Source organism: Carcharodon carcharias, chromosome 6 (assembly GCF_017639515.1).
Source record: "Carcharodon carcharias isolate sCarCar2 chromosome 6, sCarCar2.pri, whole genome shotgun sequence".
NCBI classification, from domain to species: Eukaryota; Metazoa; Chordata; class Chondrichthyes; order Lamniformes; family Lamnidae; genus Carcharodon; species Carcharodon carcharias.
In genome coordinates, this window is record NC_054472.1 from 58385718 (window position 1) to 58413208 (window position 27491).

Here is a 27491-nt window from a genome sequence, read left to right on the forward strand (position 1 = left end):
CAAGTAGAATTTAAATAACTGTCTGAAAATGTTCAAAGCTTTGCCAATCAGACTCTTTCCTAAACAAATACGAATCACACTTTTTGTTTTTATTTGAATGAAGTGGCTTGGCTCCTGGCCAAGGCCATCTTTTGGACAGCTGTTCAGATTATTTGAGTAACATTCGTAAACTCCTTATGATCTGTGACAGATAAAGAACCAATACCAAACTGAATCTTAAAACATATGTACATGTATACCGCCAGCAAGAGTCTTAAAACATGTATGCCTCCAGCAGTAAAAGGAAGAAGGGAAAAGGTAGTGGGGTAGCTCTGTTAAGAGGACAAGAACAGTACAGTAGTGAGAAATGATCATGGTTTGGAGAATCAAAATGTAGGATCAGTTTGGGTGGAAATAAGAAATAGCAAAGGAAAGAAGTCACTGATGGGAGTTGTTTACAGGCCCCCTGACAGTAGCTCCACTGTTGGACAGAATATAAACCAAGAAATAATGAGAGCTTTAAAGAAAGGTGGTGGGAGATTCCAATTTTATAGACTGGATGTATTAAACTGGAAAAAGTGGTCTGGAGGATGAATTCAGTATATTCTGGACAGTTTCTTAGAATAATACTTTCTAGAACCAGTCAGAAAACAGGCTATTTTAGATATAGTTATGTGTGATGAGACAGGATTAATTAATGAAGTCACAGTAAAGGATCCTCTAGATAAGAGTGATCATAGCATGAGAGAATTTCACATTCAGTGGGAGGATTAGGAATTTGGGTCTGAAATTAGTGTCTTAACCCTGAAGGTAATTACAAAGATATGAAAAAAGAATTGGCTAAAATGGACTGGGAAAATAAGTTTAAAAGGTAAACTGGTAGAGAAGTAATGGCACACATTTAAGGAGATATTTCATAACCCTCAACAAAGGTGTCTTCCATTCAGGAAGAAAGATGCTACGAGAAGGATGTACTGTCTGTGGGTAACGAAAGATGGTATCAGATGGTAAGAATGATATCAGATTGAAAGAAAAGATGTGCAATGCTACAAAGATTATTGGTAGCCCAGAAGATTGAGAGAGTTTTAGAAATAAGCAAAGGATTACTTTAAAAAATGGAGAAATTAGACTATTAGAGGAAACTAGCAAGAAATATAAAGCAAAGTAAAAACTTCTGTAGGGAAAAGAGTAGCTAAAGTAAGCATTGGTCCCTTAACAGATGACCCTGGGGAATTGATATTAGGAAACAAAAATAGCAGAGACTTTGACCAAGTATTTTGTATCTACCCAGTAGAAGACACACAAAGCATCCCAAGAGAAGTAGGAAATCAAGAGGCAAAAGGGAGGGAGAAACTTAAAACAAAACAATCATGCTCACTAGAGAAAAAGCACTAGGAAAACAAATGGAACTAAAGGCTGACAAGTCCCCTACACCTGATGGCCTGCAAGCTAGCGCCTTGAAGGAACTGGCTACAGAAACATACGACGCATTGGTTGTAATCTTCCAACATTTACTGGATTCTGGAATGATCCCACTGGATTGGAAAACTGCATATCTAACACCACTAATCAAGAAAGGAGAGAGACAAAGCAGGAAACTATAAACTAGCTAATCTAACATCTTTCATTGGGAAAATTATATAATCCATTATTAAGGAGATAGTAGCAGGACAGTTAAATCATAATACAACTAGGCACAGTCAACATAGTTTTGTGAAAGGGAAGTTGTATTTGACAAATTTGTTAGTGTTCTTTGAGGATGTAGCAAACCTGGTGGATAAAGGGGAATCAGTAGATGTGGTGTAATTGGATTTTGCTTGGTATTATCGAACTGGAATACTGCTGAAAAGAGACATTATTTCTGAAACTTTTTGTCCTGCATTCATCGAGACAAATACAATGCCAAATTTCAAATGATCAACTATTCATACTACAGGAGAAAAGGGTGCTGGTTGGTTGGCAAGTCAACTCTGGCCAAGGCGTGGCCATGAGAAAGCAATGGGGAAACTATAGGGTCTCCAAGCTCCTGGGTAATTCTAAAAAAAAAAAGGCGCACGGCTGCACTAGTAATCAATTTAAGATAATTTGTTGAGCTCACAATGGTGCTCACTTACTAGAAGTGATGTATTCATAAACAGGGACCTGTTCTCTGCAAACAAAGGAATATGTTCAGGTCTTGCAGCTTTTGAATTACCTGCGAGCTTGGGGACCCTATAGTACCCTGGTGTTTTCTCCATGGCAATGCCTCAGCCAATCAGAGTCAACTTCCCAAATGGCTTCCACAATAATGGCTTTTTGAGGAGATGTGAATTGTGAGCTGTTGGCTGTTTTTTCTTTTATGTGTTCACCTAAGTGAAGGATTGAAATGGCTCATTAAAACCACTTGCAAGTCAGTTACCACTGTTTGCCCTAAAAATGTGCCTTAATCCTGACTTCAGAAGAGTGCCCCTGCTTCACTAGTTTCTGTTTTTTAATTCCCTCACATGCATCTGATGTCCATCTTAGCAAGGTTGCTAGTTAGTATTGGAATTGTGGCTAATACTGTTTTTGTAGAAATTGGATGGAGACTTCTCAGTCATTTTGCATTACAGCTATTGCGGAAATTGTCTGGGTAAAGGACTGTTGCTAATCCATAGAACTATCAAGTCATCTGCAACCCTCCTGTCATACATGCTGTATTTATCCCACATTTGCTTTTCAGTAGGGAAATATTTAAACATGTTCAAAGGAAGCAAGTGGGGGGGGCGGGGAGAAAGGTTCAGGAGAAATTTTTGCACAGTTAATTTAAACATAACCTGGAAAGATGAATCCAGTGGAATGTAAATTTGCAGATCAATGTGATTTGTGGTATTAGGGTGGCGATAGACCTAATCTTATATTCATGTCGGCAGTGAAAATAGAAATAACACTCTTTAGTCTGCCATTTTTTCTTCAAAATTAGTTCCGTAATAGCAAGAATAAACATTGTACCTAAAATGGCAACAGTTTTCATTCTAGCGCTACCTTGATGCAAGCTGATCTTGCTGCAGAGGGTATACTGGCTGTATTTAATTCGTAATTGAACAAGAAATGTCAAAATGTTATAGGAAAGTTAAATAATTGGATATGAGTAAGTATTACATTAGGCATTCAGCTTGGAAAGAGAGAATCTCCAGCAGGATGGCCATGCTGAAAGGAATGATGAACCAAAAAATAGATGAAGGAAAAATGTTAGAGGAATGCTAATCAGATAGCAATAACACATTGCAGGCAGCATTGGTAAGTGACCACCTAGCTTTAAATATGAGGCGATACTTGAACAATGCTTGCAACTATAGTGTCAATTTCCTGTTCAGTCAGGAGGTCAAGTATAAACCGCAGTTCCTTATTCTTTCATGAGATATGAGTGTTGCTGTTATGCCAACATTTGTTTCCCCTTCCTAATAGCCCTTGTGAAGGTCGTGGTGGTGAACTGCTGCAGTCCATCTGGTGCAGGTACACCCTCAGTGCTGCTGGGAAGGGTGCTTCAGGATTATAGTTTCAAATTAGGATGGTGTGTGGCTTGGAGGGGAGCTTATACATGGTGGTGGTTTTCCCATGCATTTGCTGCCCTTGTCCTTCTAGGTGGATAGAGGTTGTAGGTTTGGAAGGTGCTGTTGAAGGAGCTTTAGTGAGTTGCTGCAGTGCATCTTGTACATGGTGCACACTGATGCCACTGTACAAAGGTAGTGGATGGAATGCTGATAAAGTGGGCTGCTTTGTCCTGGATGATGTTGATCTTGAGTGCTGTTGAAGCCACACCATTCAGGAAGTGGAAAGTATTACATCACACTCCTGACTTGTGCCATTTAGATGGTGGACAGGCCTTGAGTTGCTCACCTGAGATTCCCACCCTCTGACCTGCTCCTGTAGCTAGTACAGTTCTGTTCTGTTCAAACCTCCAGGATGTTGATTGTGGAGGATTCAGCGATGGTGATGCCAATGAATGTCAGGGGGAAGATAGTTAGATTTTCCCTTGTTGGAGATGGTCATTGCTATCCACTTGTGTGGCAGAAATGTTACTTGCCACTTGTCAGCCCAAGCCTGAATGTTATCCAGGCTCTTGCTCCATTTGCACATGGACTGCTTCAATATCCGAGGAGTCTTGAATGATGCTGAACATTGTGTGCAATCGTCAGGAACATTCCCACTTCTAATCTTATGATGGAAGGAAGATCATTGAAACAACTGAAGATGGTTGGGCCCAGGGAACTACCCTGAGGAACTCCTGCAACAGTATTCTGGGGCTGAGATATTTCAACTCCAACAACCGGAACCATCATCTTTTGTGCTAGGTATGACTCCAGCCAGTGGAGAAATTTCCCCTTGATTCCTGTTGACTTCAATTTTGCTAGGGCTCCTTAATGCCACACTTGGTCAAATGCTGTTTTGATGAGGACAGTCACTCTCTCTTCACCTCTGGCGTTCAGCTCTTTTTTGTCCGTGTTTGGCCTAAGGCTGTAATGAGGGCAGGAGCTAAGTGGCACTAGTGAAACCCAAATCAATGAGCAGGCTATTACTGAGTAGGTATCGCTTCATAGCACAGTCAATGGCACCTTCCATCACTTTAATGGTTGAGAGGAGATGAGGGGGCAGTAATTGGCTGGATTGAATTTGCCCTGCTTTTGTGGACAGGACAATTTTCCACATTGCTGGATGGATGCCAGTGTTGTAGCAGTAATGGAACAGCTTGGGGCGGGATAGTTCTGGAGCACAAGTCTTCAGTACTATTGTTGGAATAATGTCAAGGCCCAGAGCCTTGGCAGTATCCAGTGCCTTCAGCTGTTCTTAATATCATGGAGTGAATTGTATTAATTGAAGACTGGCATCCATGATGCTGGGGACATCAGGGGGAGGATGACATAGGTCATCCATTTGGCACTTCTAGCTGAAGATGGTTGCAAATGCTTTAGCCTTGTCTTTTCCACTGATGTACTGGGCTTCCCCAGATTGGAGTTTGTGGAACCTGCTGTTTCTGTTCATTGTTTAATTGTCCTCCACCATTCGTGGCTGGATATGGCACGACTACAAAGCTTCGTTCTGACCCATTAGTTGTGGGGATTGCTTTGCTCTTGTCTTTTATTGTAGGACCTGTTTGATAATCGTTGCAAGAAATTTTATTTTCCAAATGCATCCATTAGATGGCACTATAACACACTTTTTCATTATGATCACGTATAAGCAATAGCCTTGAAAATATTTTTGCCTGAGTATCTTTCTTTGTCTTCAGCTAAGTATGGAATTATCAGGGTGTTCTATATTTATTCCTTTTCTCCAACCATTTTTTGTATGTGAAATTAGCTCCCATTTCCTCCACTACTTCTGAAGGCTGAGACTCCTTGCTGGATGCTTATCAATATCTCATCAAAAAAGCCATTCTTCATAGATGAGCATTTGTAATATGGCAAAGCAGCTGAATGGTCTCATGAGCCTGATGTTTTTTTCATCTAACATTGCAATTTCTGCACTTCCAGCAGAAGCTGGGAGATGCACTCTTTTCTGGAAAAAAGTTGTGTAAAATTGCCATTAATGCATCTCATTATCTGCAGGTTACCGTCATACAGATCATTAACATATATTACAAGGACTTTACGGGTTTGTGGGGTTTTTTTTTGTAATATCTGCTGTGAATGTATAAGGAAACATTTGTTTTGGACCCAATAAGATTCAATCAGTGGCAGGATATGACTTGTGCTCTAGAACTATCCTGCCCCTAGCCAAGTTGTTTCAGCACCACTACAACACTTGTGTGCATCAAAGCAGCATTTGACCAAGTGTGGCATCAAGGAACCCTGGCAAAATTGAATGTAATGGAAGGAGCAAGAGAAAGAACTAGTGAAGATAGAAAAGAGCAAGCAGACATTTCATGGACATGCTGCAAAATCATCACTGCTGGAAGAAGAGGTAAAAAATTGGATAGTAGACCACAGGAGGAATTGAGTTTCTGTAACAACCAAAGTGGTTGTTATGTGAAGCAAGAAGAGTAGCAGTAGTAAGCAGTGTTACTGATTTAGATGGGACAACATCTTGGTGCTACATGTTTATGAAGAAAAGGCATGGGCTAAGCATAAGAACTAGAATAGAGGTAACACAGATGATGTCAGCCAAATACAAAGTAAAGCTATTTGAATTTCACAGGCTCGTGATTAATACAAGGAAAAATTTGTTTTTAACTTAGGGGGTCCTTGTTTATATTGATGATCAGTCTAAGTTTTGGTGTTGCATCAAGCAAGACTGCTGACATTAAAAGTGCTAAAACAATACCAATAATCATCTCTGGCTACGAGAATACCCGCTACGCTCATTTTGGCCTGTGGTGCTGTTATCTCGGTAACAATGTCAGCTTTTTGCCATCAGAACAAAAGGTTGAAATTCCACACTGAATTCTTGTTCATGCCCATCATAAGAGATGGATGATTGAAGAAGGGATAAAACTATGGCTAGAGAAAAGGTGCTCGAAGCGTCCAGGTGGCCTTCTATTATAATAATAACCACTCCAGTTCTGGGCACATATAGCTGAGGCCACAAAAGTAAGGGTTGCGGAATTGAAGACCAGCCAGCTCTGATTCCAGGCAGTGTTAGTGGCCAATTGCAGCCCTTGGACATCTCAATAAAGAAGCCATTTAAACCATTCATGTGAGAAGTGGACTGAATGATGGATACTCCAAGCTATGTCGTGATACCAACTGAAGGGGTGCACCATTTCATGAGTGGGTGGGCAATTAGTGAAAGGAAACCATTTTGAAAGCATTTGAGAAATGCAATGCCCTATATGGCAGTGAAGATGATGTATTATTTGAAGAAAGTCCCATTCATCATCATTAGTGTTATATGAACCATGAGGATATGATTTTTTTCAGTTTCTATGATTAGTAAGACTTAATGCTGCATTATTTTGTGATAGTAAACATTAATATTGAATACCTATATACATAAGAAATATCAAAGAAATATTTCTAAGTCCTGGTGTGTCTTATGGTCTGGTGCTTTGTGTAGTCTGGCAAATGCGGCAATCAAGAGCAGGAACACTTCCCAGTACTACTGCAGCTGAGATCATTAGTCCAACATAGAACTGATATTGAATCTGGTCCTCATTGCCTTAACTGAGTGGAGAAAATGCTGGAAATCCAAAATAAAAATTTGAAGATGCTGGCATTACCAGAGCAGATCAAACAACATAAATGGAAAGTGAAAAGATAGGTGATGTTGGGGTGCAGTCTCTAGCAAATCTGACACTGCTTGAGCAAAAGTATAATTTATTTTTTAATGCTGGCAGAGCCACAGTATATTTTCAGCATTTCTATTTTTGTTTCACTGTGACGTTAATTCTTTTTAAATGCAGAATGATTTTGGTGTAGAATCTATTTAATTGCAATGTGTACAATAACCGCAATGATTTTTTTTAAAAACTAGAATGTATTTAAATATCAAAAGAACTTGAACTGTGAATGGTGAAAGCAAAAGCCTTGGGTGGAGTTTGAATATATAATGCCAAATTAATGTTTAATTTTGAGACCAAGAATGGAATCATGACATCCTATGAATTTGTATTCTTTTGAAGGCATGCACAATATTAGAAAATAAATGTTTCCCTTGTAACACTCCACATGCCTTTTGGATTACCGTTAAAGAATGAATGAGGGGCAAAAATTGCATGGAAAGGAAAAAAGCCCCTTTGTCAATTAAACTTGTTTTTTCTGCAGACCATGTACATTTTGGCTTACCATTTCATATTTCTTATATATGATCTTTGAAAATTGACCTTGACCTTTTGAGGGTAATCTGGCCAAAATCTTGGATAACTAATATTGCAAAATACATTGTTCAACTCCAATCAATTCATCTTTCGTGGATGATAATTCCATAACCCAAGCATTGCAGAATTTATTATATCCATTAGAGGTTTAGTCTATAATTTTTTAAAATATCCTTCAAATTCGTTCTCGAGCAGGTACTGAGCCTCATGTTTAGCAACGTCATTTAGTACACTAATGACAGCAATGTTTCTAAAACAGACTAGGTAGCTGTGTGCAAGTTAGAAAAAGCACCAAAAAAGAGCCCTTTCATATCAGGAGCTATCTGAGGCAGGAAGTAATGTGGGTACAACCAAGTCCCTACTTGCATAGTCCATGGGATCCTCAAAAGTCATTATGTTGAGCATAATGGAATTACTCAATGAGTTCTTCATAATGCAAAATTTCATACAAATTTCCCAGCAATAGCAAGTGGCTGCCCAGACATTGTATTTTCCATCTTGGGGAATAGGCTGGAATAGGAGCTGGGGTGGGTGACCTTGGAAGAACTGAGCAGGATGCTGGATGCAGAAGCTGGCTGGGTGGAACGCCTGCCTCAGGGCTCTGGCACTATATCCAAAGTTTAAAAACAAAGATTAAAACATAAAACGGCCCTCCTCATCTATCTCCACACATCCCCATAACCCCTCATACCCTGCATGCCAACCTGCATACTGACCTGTTGCTCTATCCACTCCCATGGCTCTTTCTAGCCAACTTAGTGCCAACCCATGCCCCCACCCTTTGCCCTTACACCTACCATTGCCAACTTGCCTAGTATCCACCATGGGCATACCTTAAAGACCCATGCAAAGATGAGAGAACTTTATAGAACTTTGCAGACTTCACTATACTGGGGGGGGAAAACCCTCATTCATTAAAAACCCCTTTTACTACATTTATAATGCTTTACTTAGTTGAAGGTATATAAAAGCAAACATTTCTTTCAAATGCACAATTCCTTATAACTGAAAGCATTGGAATTCATTGTCCCACTATAAGTGAAATAGCAGGCACCCTACTATAATAATGGATGGTTGTGAAATCAGTCAAGCTATACCAATCCAGTAATGAAAGTCCTCAAGCTTATGACAACAGACATCGTAAGCAATCTTTTTCTCCAAACAATCCAGGACACATTTTCCAAAGATTTAAAGGACAGGACTTTTAAATGCTTTGGTAGGTGCAACCAACAGTTTTTGGAAATGATTTTCACAGGTCTGTTGACCATTCCAGTTATGCATATTTATGTGTAATTTTAACAATTCCAAAGGACACCTTATTTCCCTCCCGCCCCATGCCCTGACCCCAACATGTCCCTGGACCAGATCCAAAGGAGTACCCTGGTTATCCAAGGGAATTTGCAAAGTTAGGACCTGTTTTTAATTGGTCTACTCTGCACAAATAGGTTTTCACATTCCTGGCCTTACAAATCCCACTTGGTGGAGGTAGCTGGTGATTTAAACAGCCAGCTGCCTCCGTAAAAGGTGCATGTGCAAAATGTATCCAGCCACCATCCCCCACCCTTGCAAAAATGGGAAGTGTTGTGTTCGGGGACAGGACTGAAAATTTCAGCTAGAAGGAGAGGCAGTCTCCATTGTGATGAGAACCTGGGCCACTGTTTGCTTGACTTGTGTGAACACTATGCTCCATGTCTCAATCTGCCTTCCCTGGCCTGTATCTAGTCAATTATTGCAACTCTTTGACACAATCATTGGAGGTGGTAGATCTGGCATCACTGCAAATCAATCTTGTACCCTGGCAAATTGAGGAACTTCAGAGTGACCTGAGCATGTGGCTCATTTATTGAGTTACATTATATTGCTGATCCATTACAGTTTTTAGGAATTCCTATATTTAGTACAGTAACGATCTGTTTAAATGGATCTTTTTATTTTGGCAGCTACTACAACCCAGTGTCAGTAGATTTGTTATCCCTCCAATTGGACTTAGAAACAATAGTTCAAAGAAATGATCGCATGTGGGTAAAACTATACTTTCTGTAAATTTTGGAGGCTTGTAAAATACGCCACAAAAATTTGGGTTGTAAGGTGTTTTATTGAGGAAGGGCTTTGGTATCAATGTTTCAGATTATTTGTTCTAATCCACTGTTACATTTAATGTGTTTGGAATTTGTATTCTTTTCCAGTCAAACCATGGGCAAGTAAAACTAAGCAAACCAGTGGCGCTATGGACTCAGCAAGACGTTTGTAAATGGCTAAAGAAGCACTGTCCAAATCAATATCAGACCTACAGTGAGTCCTTCAAACAGCATGATATAACAGGTAGTGTAAAAAAAAAAGAAAAATCTTTGGTGGGTGGCAATTGGGTGAAGATGTCAAAATTAATTATAAATGTATAATCGAGGATAGCTGGCCTTTTCTGGTATTTTTCCTCCCAGCTCACCTTCCCAGCAAGCTTTACAACAAGTGTACAGAGTGAGCAGATACCTGGTCTACCTCTTTCACTTGCCACTGTTGCATATATTGACACTGCTATTCATGCTGCCACCACCCACTCACCAACCCCCACCCCCAACTCCCTGCATTCGGTGTGACTGAAATAATGTACACTTGAGTGAGGATTAAGTGCAGCCCCCTATTCTGCTACTCTAGTGCTCTGCATTGGTGCTTCATCTCCGCTCATGCTGCATCTATCCTGAATTCTTACTTTATTACATGGGTAGCTCGTGGTAGAACCAACTTTTGTAGTATAAAACCTTGGCAATTATTACTTAATGATTCTCTGAAATATTCTGCCTAAAGAGATTATTTTGTCTGCACCATATCTGGAAGTGAAATTCTCTTTTTTTGACAAATGTTAATTATATGAAGTTACACAAGTGAAGGGCATTGTCTAATTAAGTACTTGGAGCACGAATGCTGGGACACCTGGGTTGTTAGGTAGTAAACAGACAAAAGTAGTGCTGCATTCTGAATAAGCTCTTTATCAAGATTAGTATTAGTGTCTAGTTTCATACTTCACCTACTGCCTTGGGATTAAAATAACGACAAAAATAATACCTGCCTTCCCCTCTTATTGCTGACTTTCTAATGACCTGTCATTCTCAGAAATTGCTTGCTTTGAAGCCAGACATTCCCTTAATTTTGTCAGCTTTTCATTATGGAAAGAAAAAGTATTATCCTTCACCAAAACAAGGGAAGAATAAATTTCAGCCCTTATGCTATGATCTATGTTTGTGCATTCCATGCCCAGGTGAGAAATTATTTGTACCTGGAGATTTATATTTGACTTGTGCAATGACTAGATATATTTTCTCTTGTTCCCTTTTCTCTTTTTCTCCTTGTGCTTTTTGCAGCAACACTTCATGGTCAACAAGTTAAATTGAGAAGCTTTTGACTAAAGTGCATTCACTTCTGTCAAAATTGCCTTCATTGTCGGGAGATTTTCTCATATGCCTGTGATTTTTGTTTTTTTTACTTTTCACTGAATTGCTTGTGTGTAACTGTGCTTAGCTTTTTTTGGTTGTTGCTATCAACCAGCATCCACTGGGACCTGAGGGACTACTCCAGTTCCTTCCAGATAAAAATTTGTACCTGGAAGAGATTTGTAGCTTTTCTTAAAATCTTGTTTAGGTTTTAAGTTGGGTCCCCAAAATGAAAGTGATAGCTTTTGTGGGGCACAGGAAGTTTAAAATTTTTAAAAATCTTGTGTAATAATTTTGCAGTAATTATTTCATGTTGACTTTCATGTCATTCCTATATGTGTTTGAGAAGGAAAAACATGTCTTTTTATGCTGTGAAACATTTTTTTTCCGAACTACATATGGTTAAGATGGGAAATATCTTGACAAAATCAGCTTGTCCTTGCTTTCCCCCTCCCTTTAATCCTCACACCCCAATCTTTTTCTCTGTTTTGCCTTGAAGTGCAATTCTATTTATTGGTTCACCAATGAACTATTTTGATTATTCACTTGAACATGGTGCTTTTAGTTTGAGACCATTAATGGGGAGATGCTCGTCTTGAATCCTTGTTTATGATCTACAACAGTTCTAATATGATTTTGATTAGCAATTATAATTTCAATTATCTATTGGATGTATTCACCCACTTCACCTAATCCCACTCTCTCTCTCGTTTGTTCCCCATGCAATTTTGGAATTCCTCCTTTTTACGAGCATATAAATTAGGAGCTGGAGTAGGCTGCTCAGCCCCTCAAGCCTGCTCTGCCATTCAATAAGATCATGGCTGGTCTGAATGTAACCTCAACCCCACATTCCTGCCTACCCCAATAACCTATCGACCCCCTTGTTAATGAAGAATCTATCCAGCTCTGCCTTAAAAATGTTCAAAAACTCCGCTTCCACCATCTTTTGAGGATAAGAGTTCCAAAGACTCTCCACCCCCTGAAAAATTTTCTCATCTGTCTTAAATGAGCAATCCCTTATTTTTAAACAGTGAGGCCCAGTTCTAGATTCTCCCATGAGAGGAAACATCCTCTCTACATCCACCCTGACAAGATCCCTCGGGATCTGAAAGGTTTCAATTAAGTCACCTCTTACTCTTCTAAATTCCAGTGGATACAAGCCTAATCTGCCCAGCCTTTCCTCATAGGACAACCCAGCCATTCCTAACAGTCTAGTAAACCTCATGAACTGCTTCTAATGCATTTACATCTTTAAGGTGACCAGTACTGTACACAATACTCCAGATGTGGTCTCACCAATGTCCTGTACAATTGAAGCATGGCCTCCCTGCTTTTATAATTGATACCCTTCACAAATTATAGCATTCCATTAGATTTCCTAATTACTTGCTGTAGCTGCATACTAGCCTTTTGTGATTCATGCAGTAGGACATCCAGATCCCTCTGAATCTCAAAGCTCTGCAATCTTATGCCATTTGGATAATGGGCTGCTTTTTTATTCTCCGTCAAAATGAATGATATCACATTTTCCCACATTGTACTCCATTTGCCAGATCTTTGCCCACTCACTTAACCTGTGTTACTTTTTAGCCTCCTTACACCCTCTTCACAATTTACTTTCCCAACCACCTTTGTCTCATCAACAAATTTAGTAATCATTCCTTCAGTCCCTTCATCCAAGTAATTTATGTAAATTGTAATAAGTTGAGGCCCCAGCATGGATCCCTGTGGCACACCACTTTGTCACTTTGTCCTGCCAACCAGAAAACGATCGATGCCAATTCTCTGCTTCCTGTCAGCTAGCCAATCTTCTATCCATGCCAATATGTTACCCCTACACCATGAGCTTTTATGTTCTGCAATAACCTTTGTGGCACTTTATCAAATGCCTTCTGGAAATCCAAGTACAGTACATCCACTGGTTCCCCTTTATCCACAGCACATGTGACTCCTTCAAAGAACTTCAATAAATTGGCTAAACATGATTTCCCCTTTTACAAAACCATGTTGACTCTGCCTGATTACCTTGAATTTTTCTAAGTGCCCTGCTATAACACCTTTTAATAGCTTCCAACATTTTCCATATGATAGATGTTAGATTAACTGGCCTATAGTTTCCTGATTTCTGTGTGTCTCCCTGTTTGAATAAAGGAGTTATATTTGCTATTTTCCAAACTAATTCCCTGAATCTAGGCAATTTTGGAAAATTAAAACCAATGCAGCAACTATCTCATTAGTCACTTCTTTCAAGACCTTAGAGTGAAGTCCACCTGGACCTGGGGATTTGTCTGCCCGCAGCCCCATAAATTTGCTCAATACCACTTCCCTGGTGGTTATAATTTTCCTTGAGTTCCTCCCTCCCTTCCATTTTGTGATTTACCGCTATTTCTGGGGTGTTACTTGTGTCCTCTATAGTGAAGACCAAAGTAAAATACCTGTTTAATTCGTCCACCATCTCCCTAATTTCTATTATCAATTCCCCAGTGCACCTTACAGGACCAATGCTCACTTTAACTCTTCTTATTTAAATATTTATAGAAACTCTTACTATCCATGTTTATTACCAGCTAGCTTTCCCTCATACTCTAATTTTTCCCTCCTTATTAATCTTTTTGTCATTCTTTGATGTTCTTTATGTTCTTCTGATCTGCCCCGTCTTGGTGTAATTATATGCTGTTTCTTTAAGTTTGATACTGTTTTAACTTTTTTAGTTAACCATGGATGGTGAGCCCTCCTGCCCTCCCCTTGGAATTTTTCTTTCTCATTGGAATGTATCAATTCTATGTACCCTGACATATCCCTTTTAAATGTCTGCCACTTAACTTCTATTGACATATCCCTTAACCTCATTTGCCAGTTCACTTCATTTTAGCTAGCTCCGCTTTCATGCTCTCATAATTGCCCTTATTTAAGTTTAAAATACTAGTCTTGGATGCACTCGTTTCTCCCTCTATAATTGAATTTTACATTCATTTTGTTAACTGCTATCTAGGAGTGCCTTCACTAGGAGATTATCAATTAATCCTATCTCATTGCTCAATACCCGGTCTAGTATAGCCTGCTCTCTGTTTGGCTCCAGAAGATGCTGTTCTAAGAAACTATTCAAAAACATTCTATAACCACCTATGCTACCTTTGCCCATCTGATTTTTTTTTCCAGTCTATCTGTAGATTAAAAGCCCCCATGATTATTGCTGTACCTTTTTCTGGCAAGCTCCCATTAACTCCTTTTATATTCTGTCCTACCATGTAGTTACAATTAGGAGGCCTGAACACACTCCCATAAGTGACTTCCTGCCTTTACCATTCCTCATCTCAACCCAAACCGCTTCTATGTCCTGGTTTCCTGAACTTGGGTCATCCTGCTCTCTAATGTGCTAATACCATCATTAATTAACAGAGCCACCCCTCCTCCTTTTTCCTAATTTCCTGCCCTTCCTAAATATCACATACCCTTCAATATTCAGGTCCTAATTTATGTCATCCTGTAGCCATGTCTCTGTAGTGATCGTTATTATTTATTTCTATTTACGCTATCAGTTCATCTTTTTCCAATTCAGTTTGTTTCAAATGCTGTGTGTTTAGATACAGAGCATTTAGTTTTCTTTTTTATTATTTTTGTAGGGTCTAGCCTTATGCTGATTTACTCTTAGATTTGTACACTCTGTCCCTTCCTGTCACAGCCTGTTTATCATTTCCCATATTAATACCTGTCTCTACTCTTTGGTTTGCCACATCTTCCCAAATATGATCCCTTCCCCCACTATTGGTTTAAAACTCTCTTCTACTTCCCTAGACATGCAGCTCATGAGGGCACCCAAGCAGGGACTTTTCAAGTCTAGATCATCCCAACGGTACAGATCCTACTTTCCCCAGTACTGGTGCCAGTACCCCACAAACTGGAACCCACTTCTCCCACACCAATCTTTGAGCCACACATTCATTTCTCTAATGTAATTTCCCCTATGCCAATTTGCACATAGCTCAGGTAATAATCTAGAAATTATTACTTCTGAGGTTCTGCTTATTAATTTGGTGCCTAGCTCGTCATACTGACTTTGCAGACCCTCCTTCCTCATTGGTACTTACATGGACATGACCACTAGATTCTCCCCCTCCCTCTGCAAGTTCCTCTCCAGCCCTGAACCGATGTCCTGAGCCCTGACAGGTAACAAAGCCACCTGGACTTTCACTCTTTTGCAACAGAGAACAGTGTCAATTCCCCTTACTATAATGTCCCTCCTGCCACTACATTCCTTATTGCTCCCCAGTGCCATGGTTAGTTTGCGCATCCATCCTGCAGCCCCCACTCTCATCCAAACAAACTGAGAGAACCTCCAAACCTGTTGGCCAATGCAGAGGCTGTCATTCCTGCCCTTTGGGTCCCCTTGCCTGCCTCACCTGCAGTCGCACCCTCCTGTCCCTGGCCGCTGACCATATCAGAATACCCTATCTGAAGTGGTGTGACCATCTCCTGTATAAAGCATCCAGGTAACTTTCCCCCTCCCTGATGTGTCCGCAGAGTCTGCAGCTCAGCCTCCAGCTCAATGACTCTGAGCTAAAGTTCCTCAAGCTGTAAACACTTGCTGCAGATGTATTTGGCCTGGATCACAATGTTATCCAGGAACTCCCACATGCTGCAACCTTGACACATCACTTGTCCAGCCATCATTAATATGCTTTAAATAATTAGTAAATGATTTTAATCACTCATTTAATGTTGCTTTCTTATATATTTTAATAACTTTGCCACCAATTTGCGTACTATTTTAAACCTTGGGGTTAAAATAGAACTTACCCACTTACTGGATACTCAGACCGAACAGCTAGCTCCTTTCCCTGTAGTAGAGCAACAACCAATTGCTGAGTGAGAAAGCTAGAAAGAGGAAATGAACAACTCCACCTTCCCCTTCACTGAACTCCCCTCTCACCAAGCTCCAAGTCTTGGCTCAGCTTTGTCAGCTGCACTCTGCAGTTTTTCAATCAAGCACCTTTTTAAACAGTTTTAGCACGCTTCATTTTATTGAAAAAAAAATTCCCTTTGCTTATTTTGCGGTTTATTTTCAGGTTTGTAGACCTGTGGAATCTAAGTTGCAGTATTTTTTTTTTAAAACTACAATTTTAAAATCTGTCTTTGTAACTGGCACTCCCAATGATCTCCTAGTGTGAAGCTTTGCTCTAATATTTTATAGGATGCCCCAAAGGGTAAATAATAATACAGCAGCCTCGCTGTTGTTGTAAAAATCTACCATTACCTCCAAATACAAATGATTTAGTTTTCCTTTTTATTACATTATCTATTTGTGTTGCCACAATTTTTAAAATAATTTGCATATCAGTGTTCTAATTTTCTTTCGCCATTTGAAAATCTTGTCCTTTTTAAACTGCACTTCCTTTTTTCATTCTTACTTCCACAATCTCTTTAATGCAGAAAAATATGAAGAAACTGCATCTGCCACTTTTGTCCATCTCACCAAACCCCCACACATCCTGCTTTTGCCATGCCCGTTCGATTTGGTGTCCTCAGTCTGGATACTCTTCTTCAATTCCTAACCAGACCATTTTTCTATCTAGTAAATTGAAGTGTCCCTGATGCTGTATCTTTTTAAATAGCACCTGACAGAAATTTCCAAAAACTTCCTTTTTATACCTTTATTTGTGCTTATTGGCCCTGGTTGGCTCATCATGGTTTTCCTGAAGTATTTAATAATTTTAGTCCATATTATGGGCTTCAGCTGTTCAAGACAACTGAAGTATGTTGTCTGCCATTTTTAAAGAAGGGAATCTGGCTTGTCAGCCTCTAACCCTGTGGCTCAATTTATATCCATATAATTTTGGAAAACTATAATCCGAGCCACCATAATTCTTCTTTAGCTTCTTTTGGATGTAACCCACCAGGTGCCAATGATTTGTAAATCTTCATGTAACTTCTTATGTGCCACTGATCAAAATAATAACCTCCACACCACCATTAATACCCCTACAATTTCAATATGCACCTCCTCTATGAAAACTAAGGTAAAGTATTTATTTTCTATTCCCGCCTTTCATTCTCCAATACAAGATTGCACCTTTCATCTTTTAGCAGGCATACTCATACCCTGACGTATCACCTTACTGGCCACCAGCCTACAAAAAGTCCTTTTATTCTATTTTTCCCTTTACGTTTTTTTAATCTCAATTCTTGCAGGTTTCCTATACTCATTTGTATTGCCGTGGACAAAACATTCAGGGAAAAATTTTATGGTGGTGACAGGATTCTTTGCCACTAGCTGGAAGAGCCAATGAGAGACTCCTGCTGCCTCCTCTGGGAAGCCCCACTGATATAATATGCCAAGCGGTTGAGAGGTTCCCAGGCACCACTGGGCGGTGGTGGTAGCTGCTGCTGGAACTGGAATGCTACCCACTGAAGATCCAGGATTGTGAAGCAACCCAGGCCTGATGTGATTCCTGTTGGGGATCATCATGGAGGAGGTTTGGCAGCAAGGGCAGGGGTGACTCTGTGGAAACCACCCTTCCTTTGCCAGATCCTTCGATCAGACACCAAGTGCCTTTTGAATGAGGGACCCCCACAAGCCAATGTAACTCTTTCGAGTACAAACACGTTTCCATCTGTTCCTATTCAGATGAAGTTACATTGTTTCATAGTTTGCCATTGTGAGATTTGAACTCTTGATCTTGGGGTTACAAGCCCAGTACCATAACCACTTGGCTGTTTAGGCCAAGCCACAAGCCCATGTAAATTTGCAGGTTGTGCCATTGTGGGAAGTGGCCCTTAATTGAGCATTGGTTGTCCTTGAGGGTCTCAATTGGCAGGGTCCCCTCTCACTCATTTAAATACTCTCTCCCACCTCCAAACTCACCATGGGGGAGGGCATAAAATACGGCTTTCAGTATTGACCTGATCTTATCATTTGTCCACACTTAAATATTTTTCCTTACCAGAGCATACTTAATTTATACTCTCCATTTCCTGTTTTGAATATTCCCCATTGATGACCTGTTTCTCTATTTGCTTATTTTCCCTTTTATTTAATCTAGGAAATGTCACTTTTTCCCTTTTGATTTTCTTTTTAAATCCCAAATCAGTAGCTTTGCCCATTTGATGTCTAATTTTCATCATTTGTTCTTGTGCTGAACTAAATTACATTTTTGTAACTGCTTCTCAAATATTTTTTCTGTGATTACCCAGAATCAGGGCCAAGCTTTTTGGTATTCTCTGGAAATGTCTTGCTGGAAAGATGGCATTCATTGCCCATTCCTAGTTGTCTTCAGAAGGTCATGGTGGGTGTCTTGATATTGTCCTAATGTGGGATAAGACTTGCATATACGTCAGACTAGGTTAGGTTGGCAGAATTCCTTCCCTGTGTTTAGAATGGTACTTCTCTTGCCCACCTTGTATTGGGACCTGCTAAAAGTCTGGAATATCATTTCCTTTAGTAGAGTGTCTTTAATCAAGGAGGTGATACCTACAGAGCTACTCCATCATAAGCCTACCAACATGTGCCATTTCCCAGCATTTCTGATTAGGCATTCTTTTTAAAAAGAAAAGCCCCTGTGTAATGGTCACCAGCATCTAGTTCTGATGAGTAGATCAGACCAGAAAAATGAACTGTTTCTCTCTCCACAGATACTGCCTGATCTGCCGAATATTTCCAGCCTTTTCTGTTTTTGTTTCACCAGCATCTAGATGTGCTGTATTGTATTGGTACCAATTAACTTCCCTTCAGCTATTTTCTATTTTAAAGGGGGAAAGCACTCTGTAATTTTCCTGTACAAAAGCAAAGTACTCCAGATGCTGGAAATCTGAGAGAAGCAGAAAATGGTGGAAATACTCAGCACAGGTAGCATCTGTGGAGAGATCGTTATTTATTCCATTCTTTAAATATTTGTTTTTGCTTCTGTATTTTTCCCATTTGACTAGCTGATATCTATTATACAAAATTCAGAAAATGATCCAGCTGGCAGCCTTGTGGAACAGAGCATTTTAGCTCCATGATGTGTGCTGCTGCTGTAGTGGAATATGAGTTTGCATAACTAATGCTGATATCAGTAAGCTGGCAATTTTAGATGTGTTGCAATTGGGGATGCCAAGCAGAGGGTAGACATTTACCCTAAAATGTTGAGAGAATACCAACTAATCAGCCTTGTTTCCTCTGGGTAGCTTAACTCTTTATTGCAAAAAGCCTCAATCTTCAGCTTCCTATGCACTTAATGCATGTTTTGAGTAGACTAGAAAATGTGATGTGAGGGAAAAATAACTTGATGGGTAGAAGGTGAAAGAGAGCCACATGCCCTGAGAGAACTCACTTGCCTTCCACATATTGGTCTTTTTGTAAATGTGTGTGAATTTGGTGTTAATTTTAATCTTTGAATTGTCAAGTGTTCTGTAGCTAATGCAGACAGCTGTATGATTGGAGCATGCTCTTGAGTCATTGCCAATAAAATCTGATCTGAGTGCTATGTTTGTGCTGTTATTCTTACCCATTACGTAGTATATTAATAGTCAAGTAAATGTAAGCAAATCTTCTAAAATCCAAACTTTTGTTTTATAACTTTAAAATCAATAGAGCAAATGTCTGCTGTGTTATTTGGATGTATTCTTATTGTGATGTAGTTGTACCATCAATCACTTAAAAGAAAATGTCAGAATTAATGTTTTGTTGCAAGTAAAGTCCCAAGATAGTAATTGATCAAATTAATAGAATGCAAATGGAACATCTTCCAACAAGTAAATGCTCTGGAAATAATTTGCCTGAAATTCTAGCTTTCCGACATCATTTGAATGCTTGCTTGAGGTGATTTCAGACATAAGGTCAGCGTGCTGCTGGCAAATTCCATGCTAATGGATTTTAACACATTTAATTTTTCTCCATTCACCTACGGGCTGTTGTGACCAGCATCAAAATCCAAGAGGCCCGTTCATATGAATACTGATTTTAATACCATTCAAACGCCAGTATCGACAATTGTGGTGTGCACTGTAATTCCATCCAAGCTTTTGATGCCACAGCATATCTACCCTTGTTCAAAATGAAGGATTTGATGAGTATGGGGCAACTTTTTCCACTGGTGGCTGTGATGAGAACCAGAGGAGACAAATTTAAAACAATTGGCAAAATGATCAGTGGGATGATGAGAAGAAATATGTTTACACAGCAAGTTATGATCTAAAATGCTTTGCTTGAAAGGGTGGTGGAAGCAGATTCAATCATAAGTATCAAAATGGAATTGGATATCCACTTGAAAAAGAAAAAATTGTAGGGCTAGAGGGGAAGAGTGGCGGGGGAGGTTCGTGTCAGCAGCTCATTAGATGGCTCTTTAAAAGACCTGGCACAGGCATGATGGGGTCAAATGGCCTCGTGTTTTGTAAGATTCTCTAACTCCTGTAGGGCTTGAACAGCTTGGGGAATTCCAAATGTTCACTGCATAAACTTTCAGGATAGAGAGGGAATAGAAAATAGAATACAAAAATAGGGAGGGCATGTTGTGATGAGGACATAACCTATCTATATCCCCTTGCAGATTCTTTGTGAGTGGGCAAAAACTTGGCCGATGGGAGTTTAATATAGGAAAGTGTGAGGCCCTGCACTTTGGTAGGAAGAATCAAAAGGCAGACTATTATTTAAATGGAGAGACACTGCAAAAAAAAAAAAGTGCAGCACAGAGGGATCTGGATGTTCTTGTGCATGAAACACAGAAGGTTAGCATGCAGGTGCTGCAAGTAATTAAGAACGCTAATGGAGTTTTGGTCTGTATTGACAGGGGGTTGGAGTTTAAAAATAAGGGAGTCATGTTACAACTGTACAGGGTGTTGGTGAGGCCACACCTGGAGTATTGTGTACAGTTTTGGTCCCCTATTTAGGAAAGGATATTCTGGCATTGGAGGCAGTTCAAAAGAGATTCACTAGGCTGATTCCTGGGATTAAGGGATATCAAGAACGGCTAAACAAATTAGGCTTTTATTCATTAGTTTAGAAAAACCAGAGGTGATCTTGCTGAAACTTACAAGATTCTGAGGGGGCTTGACAGGATAAATGTTGAAGATGTTTCCACCAGTGGGGTAACCTCGAACTAAGGGACATCGTTACAGAATAAGGGGACACACCTTTACAACTGAGATGCGAAGGAATTTCTTCTCTCAGAAGGTAGTGAATGTATGGAATTCTCTACCCCAGGGTGGGGGGGGTTATAATTCTGCCCATTATGTTTCAAAATTGGGAACAAGATTAACAGGCCTAAATTTGCCATGTTTTTTTTCATATGGTATTTTTCTCTGGTCAGCCCTGGCATAGTAGGCCCAAGTTATCTCACAGTTCAAGTCCAAACTTACCAATATGCTATGGTGTAATTTTATATGGACATCGAGGAACAAGAAACCCACGCTAGCCCAATCCTTTTTCTAAAAGAAAACAGAAATCTTCTACCTTTCCTGATCCCACAATTTCTCTTTTTTTCTGTTTCCCAAAATGTGTCCAATTGATTCTTTCAATTTAGTTTAAAACCTTTTACAATGTTTTATTCTTCTACTAGCAGAGTCCCACAAAACATTTGTGGGGAAATTATCTTTATTGCAATAATACTTTAAATTCTGATCCCAAGCCATCCATCTTGTGCCATCCCCTTTCTTCCATCCATGTCATATTATCATTCTCACTCTCTCCTGCCTCCTCCCCACCATTTTCTCCCAGGCTGTCTCTGCCTATGCTGTTTCCAGCTCCCATGCCACCGATTTCCCCCCCCCAAAATGTCCGTACGCACCATTATCTCCATCTGTCCCATGCCGCCCCTAGTGACTTTGCTGGCAAGACCAGTATTTGTGGCCCACCCTTAATTGCCCATGAGAATGTAGTGTTGAGCTGCTTTAATGAACTGTACAGTCCATGTGGTGTTAGGCAGTATTTTAATACAATGACAGTCATTGCCCTTAAGGTGATGGTGAGCTGCCACCTTGAATCACAACAGTCCTTGTGGGTGTTAATAAGGGATTCATTGATGTCAGCAAATTATTGACTATTGTATGTATTGATGATGGTTGGGTACAGGTTATAGGTCATATTTGGGCAATCTTCCCTTTTGGATGGGTGCTAGTGTTGTAGCTGTACTAGAAGAGCTTGGGTGTGGCTAGTTCTGGAGCACAAGTTTTCAATACAGTCTGGGTGTTATCTGGGCCCACAGTCTTCCCTCTATCTATCTATCTAGTGCCTTCAGCAATTTCTTGATATCATGTGGCTAAAGGCTGGCAACTTTAATGCTGCAACCTCTGAAGGAGGCTAAGATGAATCTTTGTCTTGGCACTTTGTCTTGAAACGATTGTTTCAAGCTTTTCTCCTGCACTGATATGCTGGGCTCCCCCATCATTTAGGATGGGAGTGTTTATGGAACCTCCTTTTCCATTGTTTAATTGTTCACCACCCTTCACAACTGGATGTGGCAGGGCTGTACTATGGCTGAAGGCCCCACTATTAACATCCTGGGGATTACCATTGACCAGAAACTGAACTGGACTAGCCATATAAATACTGTGACTACAAGAGGCTAGTAATCCCCAGGATGTTGATATTGGGGGCTTCAGTGATAGTAGTGCTATTGAATGTCAAGGGGTGATGGTTAGATTCTCTCTTGCTAGAGTTGATCATTGCATAGCACTTGTGTGGCACAAAAGTTACTTGTCAGCCCAAGCCTGGATATTGTCCAGGCCTTGCTGCATTTGACAATGGACTGCTTCACTATCTGAGGAGTCATGAATGGCACTGAACATTGTACAATCATCAGCAAACATCCCCACTTCTGACCTTATGATAGAAGGAAGGTCATTGATGAAACAGCTGAAGATGGTCGGGCCTAGGACACCACCCTAAGGAACTCCTACAGCTATGTTCTAGAACTGAGATAATTGATCTCCAACAATCGTGACCATCTTCCTTTGCACTAGATATGACTCCAACCAGCGGAGCATTTTCCCACTGGTTCCCATTGACTCCAGTTTTGCTAGGACTCCTTGATGCCACACCATCAAATGCTGACTTGATGTCAAGAGCTGCAACTCTTTCATTGACGTTCCTGCTGGGGCTAAACTTGCCAATCTCTTTCCTGTCCAACTAGCCCTACCTACTGCCTTCCTGTGGACTCTGCTCTTGCCACTCCAAAATGCATCTTGCTCCAGAATGTCCATTCACTTGTGAGCAAGGCCCTTGCCATACATGAACTACTTTAGGTGCTGATATTGATACAATCATCCCTAATGAAAACTTGGCTGAGGGGTGACGACACCTTTCCCCTTAGTAAAGCCTGTCCACCACTTGCCCCATCAAGACTGTGTACACCATAGTGGTGCGGCCCTTATCATCAGGCCACGCCTTGGCCTTGAACCCCTACTCTGGCACTTGCTCTTCCTTTGAGCATTTCACCTTGTTCCACCTTTTGACATTTCTCATTCAAAATCCTTGTTCTCTACTGCCCTCCCAAGTATAATAAATATTTTCTCTGCAAGGTATCTTCACTGCTTCCATCTCGGCCTCTGCACTAAATGACCCCTCATACTCTGATTTCAACCTCCATCTCAACGCCTGCTCCCTCTCCTCTGAGTTCACTGCTGTCATACCCTCCCAAAATCTCTCCCTCCAGGTAAACACCCAACCCATGTTCATGGCCACTCTCTTGACCTTCCAATTCACATGGTCTTGCTTGTCCTGTCATATCAATTACAGATAATGCCATCTCTAATCGCCACCTTCTATCACACTCCACCCACATCCCACTTCCACACTCCAACCCTACTTCTTTTGTATATTTCCCCCATCCCCTGGAAAACCTATCCTCCAATTCACTTATAACTGCATCTTCAAAATCAAAATGCCCAACTGCCTAGCCTCTGGCCACATGTTTGTTACTACATTTCTGCAGCTCCATGGCACCTTCATCCACACATTTGATGCACTAGTCACCATTAAAACCATTACTGTCTCACCCTGGCCATTTCCCCCAGTTATGCTGTCCTCTCCACACCCTTAAATCCAAGGAACAGAGACTTGAAACAATGTGGCAGGGAACTCATTTACCCATTCATCACCAGATGTGGCTGGATTACATAAGGCATTATCAAGTACTGCTCTCATCTGCTAAAACTGCACACTGTTCCAGAATCATTCCAAAGTGGTACAGCTCGTTCTCTATTGCAAACCATCATCTTAAAACTTCCCCCCCCACCCCTGCTGTCTTCTCCACCCTCACCTCCAGCAATAACTGTGAGGAGCTCAAGGACTTCCTTCTCATTAAGATCAAAACCATCTGATTAGCCCTTGCTGCCAAATTTCCTCCAGTTCCTCGTCGCCCTAGCACTGAATTCACACCTTTTCTCTAGTTTTTCTATCTCTCCTCATGCTGTCTCCTAGCATGTCTTGTCCATGAAACCCACCTCCTGCTCCCCTGATCCTATTGGCTCTGATGGTGGATACATTGAATGAATCTACTTGGTCTCTTCCAGTTAAAGCTTTTGGCTGAAGAAATTAGAAAAACTTCAACTTTGCATCTTGCACTAATGCTGGGCTCCACTGTGGCTGAGGATAGATTTATGGAGTTGCCGCCTCCTGTTGATTTTTCTGGACATCCTTCACCATTCTTGACTGGATGTGGTATGGTTAGATTTTTGCTGGGTTCTGTTTATAGACTGCTGCTTTTGGTGTTTAGTGTACAGATAACTCTGTGGTAGGTTTACCAGGTTGATGCCTCATTCTAAGATACTATTCCTAATGGACATTTTTATGCTTCCTATTGAAACCGGGTTGGTATGTGGCTTGATGGTACTGGAGCAGTGAAGACATATGGGTGTAAAATTATGTTGTCACATTATCTAATTCTGCTGATCCTCAACATCTCCCCAGACTCCTAGTTTTGTGCTGTTAGAATCGAAACACATCAAGGACAAACCTAAGTTTAAAAATGTATTGAGAGGTTACTACTTGGTGTACTTGTATTTAAGTCACATTCTTCTACCTTGGAAGTGGAGTGGATCTCTAGTTCTTTGACAGGTAAAGAAGAAAGCTAAGAATTAATGCATTTTAACAGTTAAGAAAATGTTTGGAGTGGCTACACTTGGTAGGAATAAATTGTGCTGACTTGTCTTAATTCTACTTCTGTACCACACACTATTACTGTAATAACTTTTCAAAAGTGGTTAGTCAAAGCAGTTAACTAACACGAAGAATGATAAAACTTTGGATCATTTGCAGAGATCGTTCACACTCCCTTTGGCCTCACAGATGAGAAGATTAATGATTTTAATCATTATAAGGTTGCTGCTCTCCTTAGGGGAAATTGTTCTGCTGTGGGAATAACTAATAGCTGGGGTTTTTTTTTTTTTGCATGATTCTTGATGTTTTGAATTGATCTAGCCCATGAGGATACTTGGGCATAATTTGTATGAAGAGGCAGCTCTGAATGGTAACTCCCTAATGTCAACCACTTCATTTGTGATCTCATTATAAGGTGATACAATACTGAATTAGTGATGCTGCTACAATGATGACAAAGAACCTTCATTTTGTTCATTGCTAAAATATACAACTAGTCATGCTCTGCTTGAAATGAAGGCCATTATATAGAACAAAAACATAAATAGCTGGAAAAGCTCAGCAGGTCTGACAGCATCTGCGGAGAGGAACACAGTTAATGTTTTGAGTCCGTATGACTCATCATACGGATTCGAAACGTTAACTGTGTTCCTCTTTGCAAATGCTGTCAGACCTGCTGAGTTTTTCCAGCTATTTTTGTTTTTATTTCAGATTTCCAGAATCCGCATTATTTTGCTTTTATCTTCGCCATTATATAGAACATTATTTGGCTGTGAGTTTTCTACTTAAGATTGGATGATCTTGATGTATGCTTTCTTTATACAAATTTTTTCTTCTAACTAGACAGAAGCCTTTTTTTGTCCTTTTAAAGACTCTGCATTCGTCAGAATCCTTCCATGTAAGAAAGATGATGAACCCGCAGCAAACAATCCATTTCAGATAGACTATCTTCATATGACGCACCTTTTGCTGTAGGCTGAAAACACCAATTCTTGAAAAGCAAGTTCTGCCGTATATGAAGCTTCCAAGTGTTGTAGGTTGTTTTTGGTGTTGGTGCCTGTTGCCAAGCCCTTTTCGACACTGGTCATAGTGATGATGCACGCCAGCCGACAGGAAGTGTTGTCATCTTCCTCTGTCATCAGTAACTCCCAAGTGTGATAATGTTTAGGGCCTTCGTGTAATGCTTGCACGCATCCTTGAAGTAGAGCTTTGGCATCCAACTGGTCATTTGGCTCTGGCTACCTCTCCATGCAGAAAATGTTGGATATGCAAAATCCAAACTGGCAATGACTCCACATCATTGAATTCAATAATTCCACTCGCATCTACTCATTGATTCATTCACTTTGAAGAAGAATATTCCAGAAGTCAAAAATAAAAAGCTCTATAATTTTCAAAAAGATGTATAGATGACCAAGTACTCTAATCAAAGCAGGATGCTATGCATCGTAGAGAAATATTTGATTTTTTTTTAAACACAGTTGCAGATTAGATTTGGATTTTTCTTACAATATTTGGCAGAGGTCAAAAATATTGCATGATTCGAGATGGAAGTGTCACGGTGGAAAATGCTGTACAAATACTTTGATTCTACAGTGATAAGCAGTGAGGATGCAATTCTGCATGGTCCTTTAGCAATGTACTACATCCTACATTGGTCAACCTGTTCTTTGCAATGTTTCATTTTTTAAAAAAAACTTCTTTGGGATGCTAAAGAGGGCAAATCTGTAAAAACATCATTTTGCAAAACACATTTTTACTTTCTGACCTTGATGCCACCATCAGTATCACTATATCATTAACACCCCTTTGTCCATGACATCTCTGGCAGTGTCTCCTTTGTCAATCTCTCCTTTGCCTCCATCTATCACTGGCCTTCTATCCAGCTTGACCTGCTCCACCCCCCTTACAGTATATAAATTTCATCACATTTTTACTTCAGCCCTGAAGAAGAGTCATACAGATTCAAAACGTTAATTCTGGTTTTTCTTTCTGTTCACAGATGTTGTTAGACCTGTTTGAGTTTTTCTGGCATTTTCTGTTTTTGTTTCCAATTAATTGATATTTGTTTTATTATTATTCACTAACATTTTGGTGTCTTTAGTAAAATAAAAGATGAATATCTCAATGGATGCAAAAAGGAAGTTTGGTTTTGTGAAGGATCAGATTTTGTTATTGGGATGTGAACCAATATTACCCTGAGAGCATTAGCAGTCAACCACATGTGATTGAAATGTCAATT

General features: G+C 40.1%; 1 protein-coding gene across 3 annotated transcripts in view; it reads left to right on the forward strand.

Annotated features, from left to right (window-relative positions):
- The window catches only part of samd12 (sterile alpha motif domain containing 12), a 120987-nt gene that overhangs the window by 27365 nt on the left and 66131 nt on the right, over window positions 1-27491 (forward strand). For 2 of the 3 annotated variants that reach the window (XM_041190403.1, XM_041190404.1), the window contains exon 3: window positions 9940-10075. In XM_041190403.1, coding sequence (XP_041046337.1) covers window positions 9940-10075 — 136 coding nt within the window. Of the gene's footprint in view, window positions 1-9939; window positions 10076-17367; window positions 19639-27491 lie in introns of those variants that run through there. The other variant, XM_041190405.1, reaches the window with a different exon arrangement.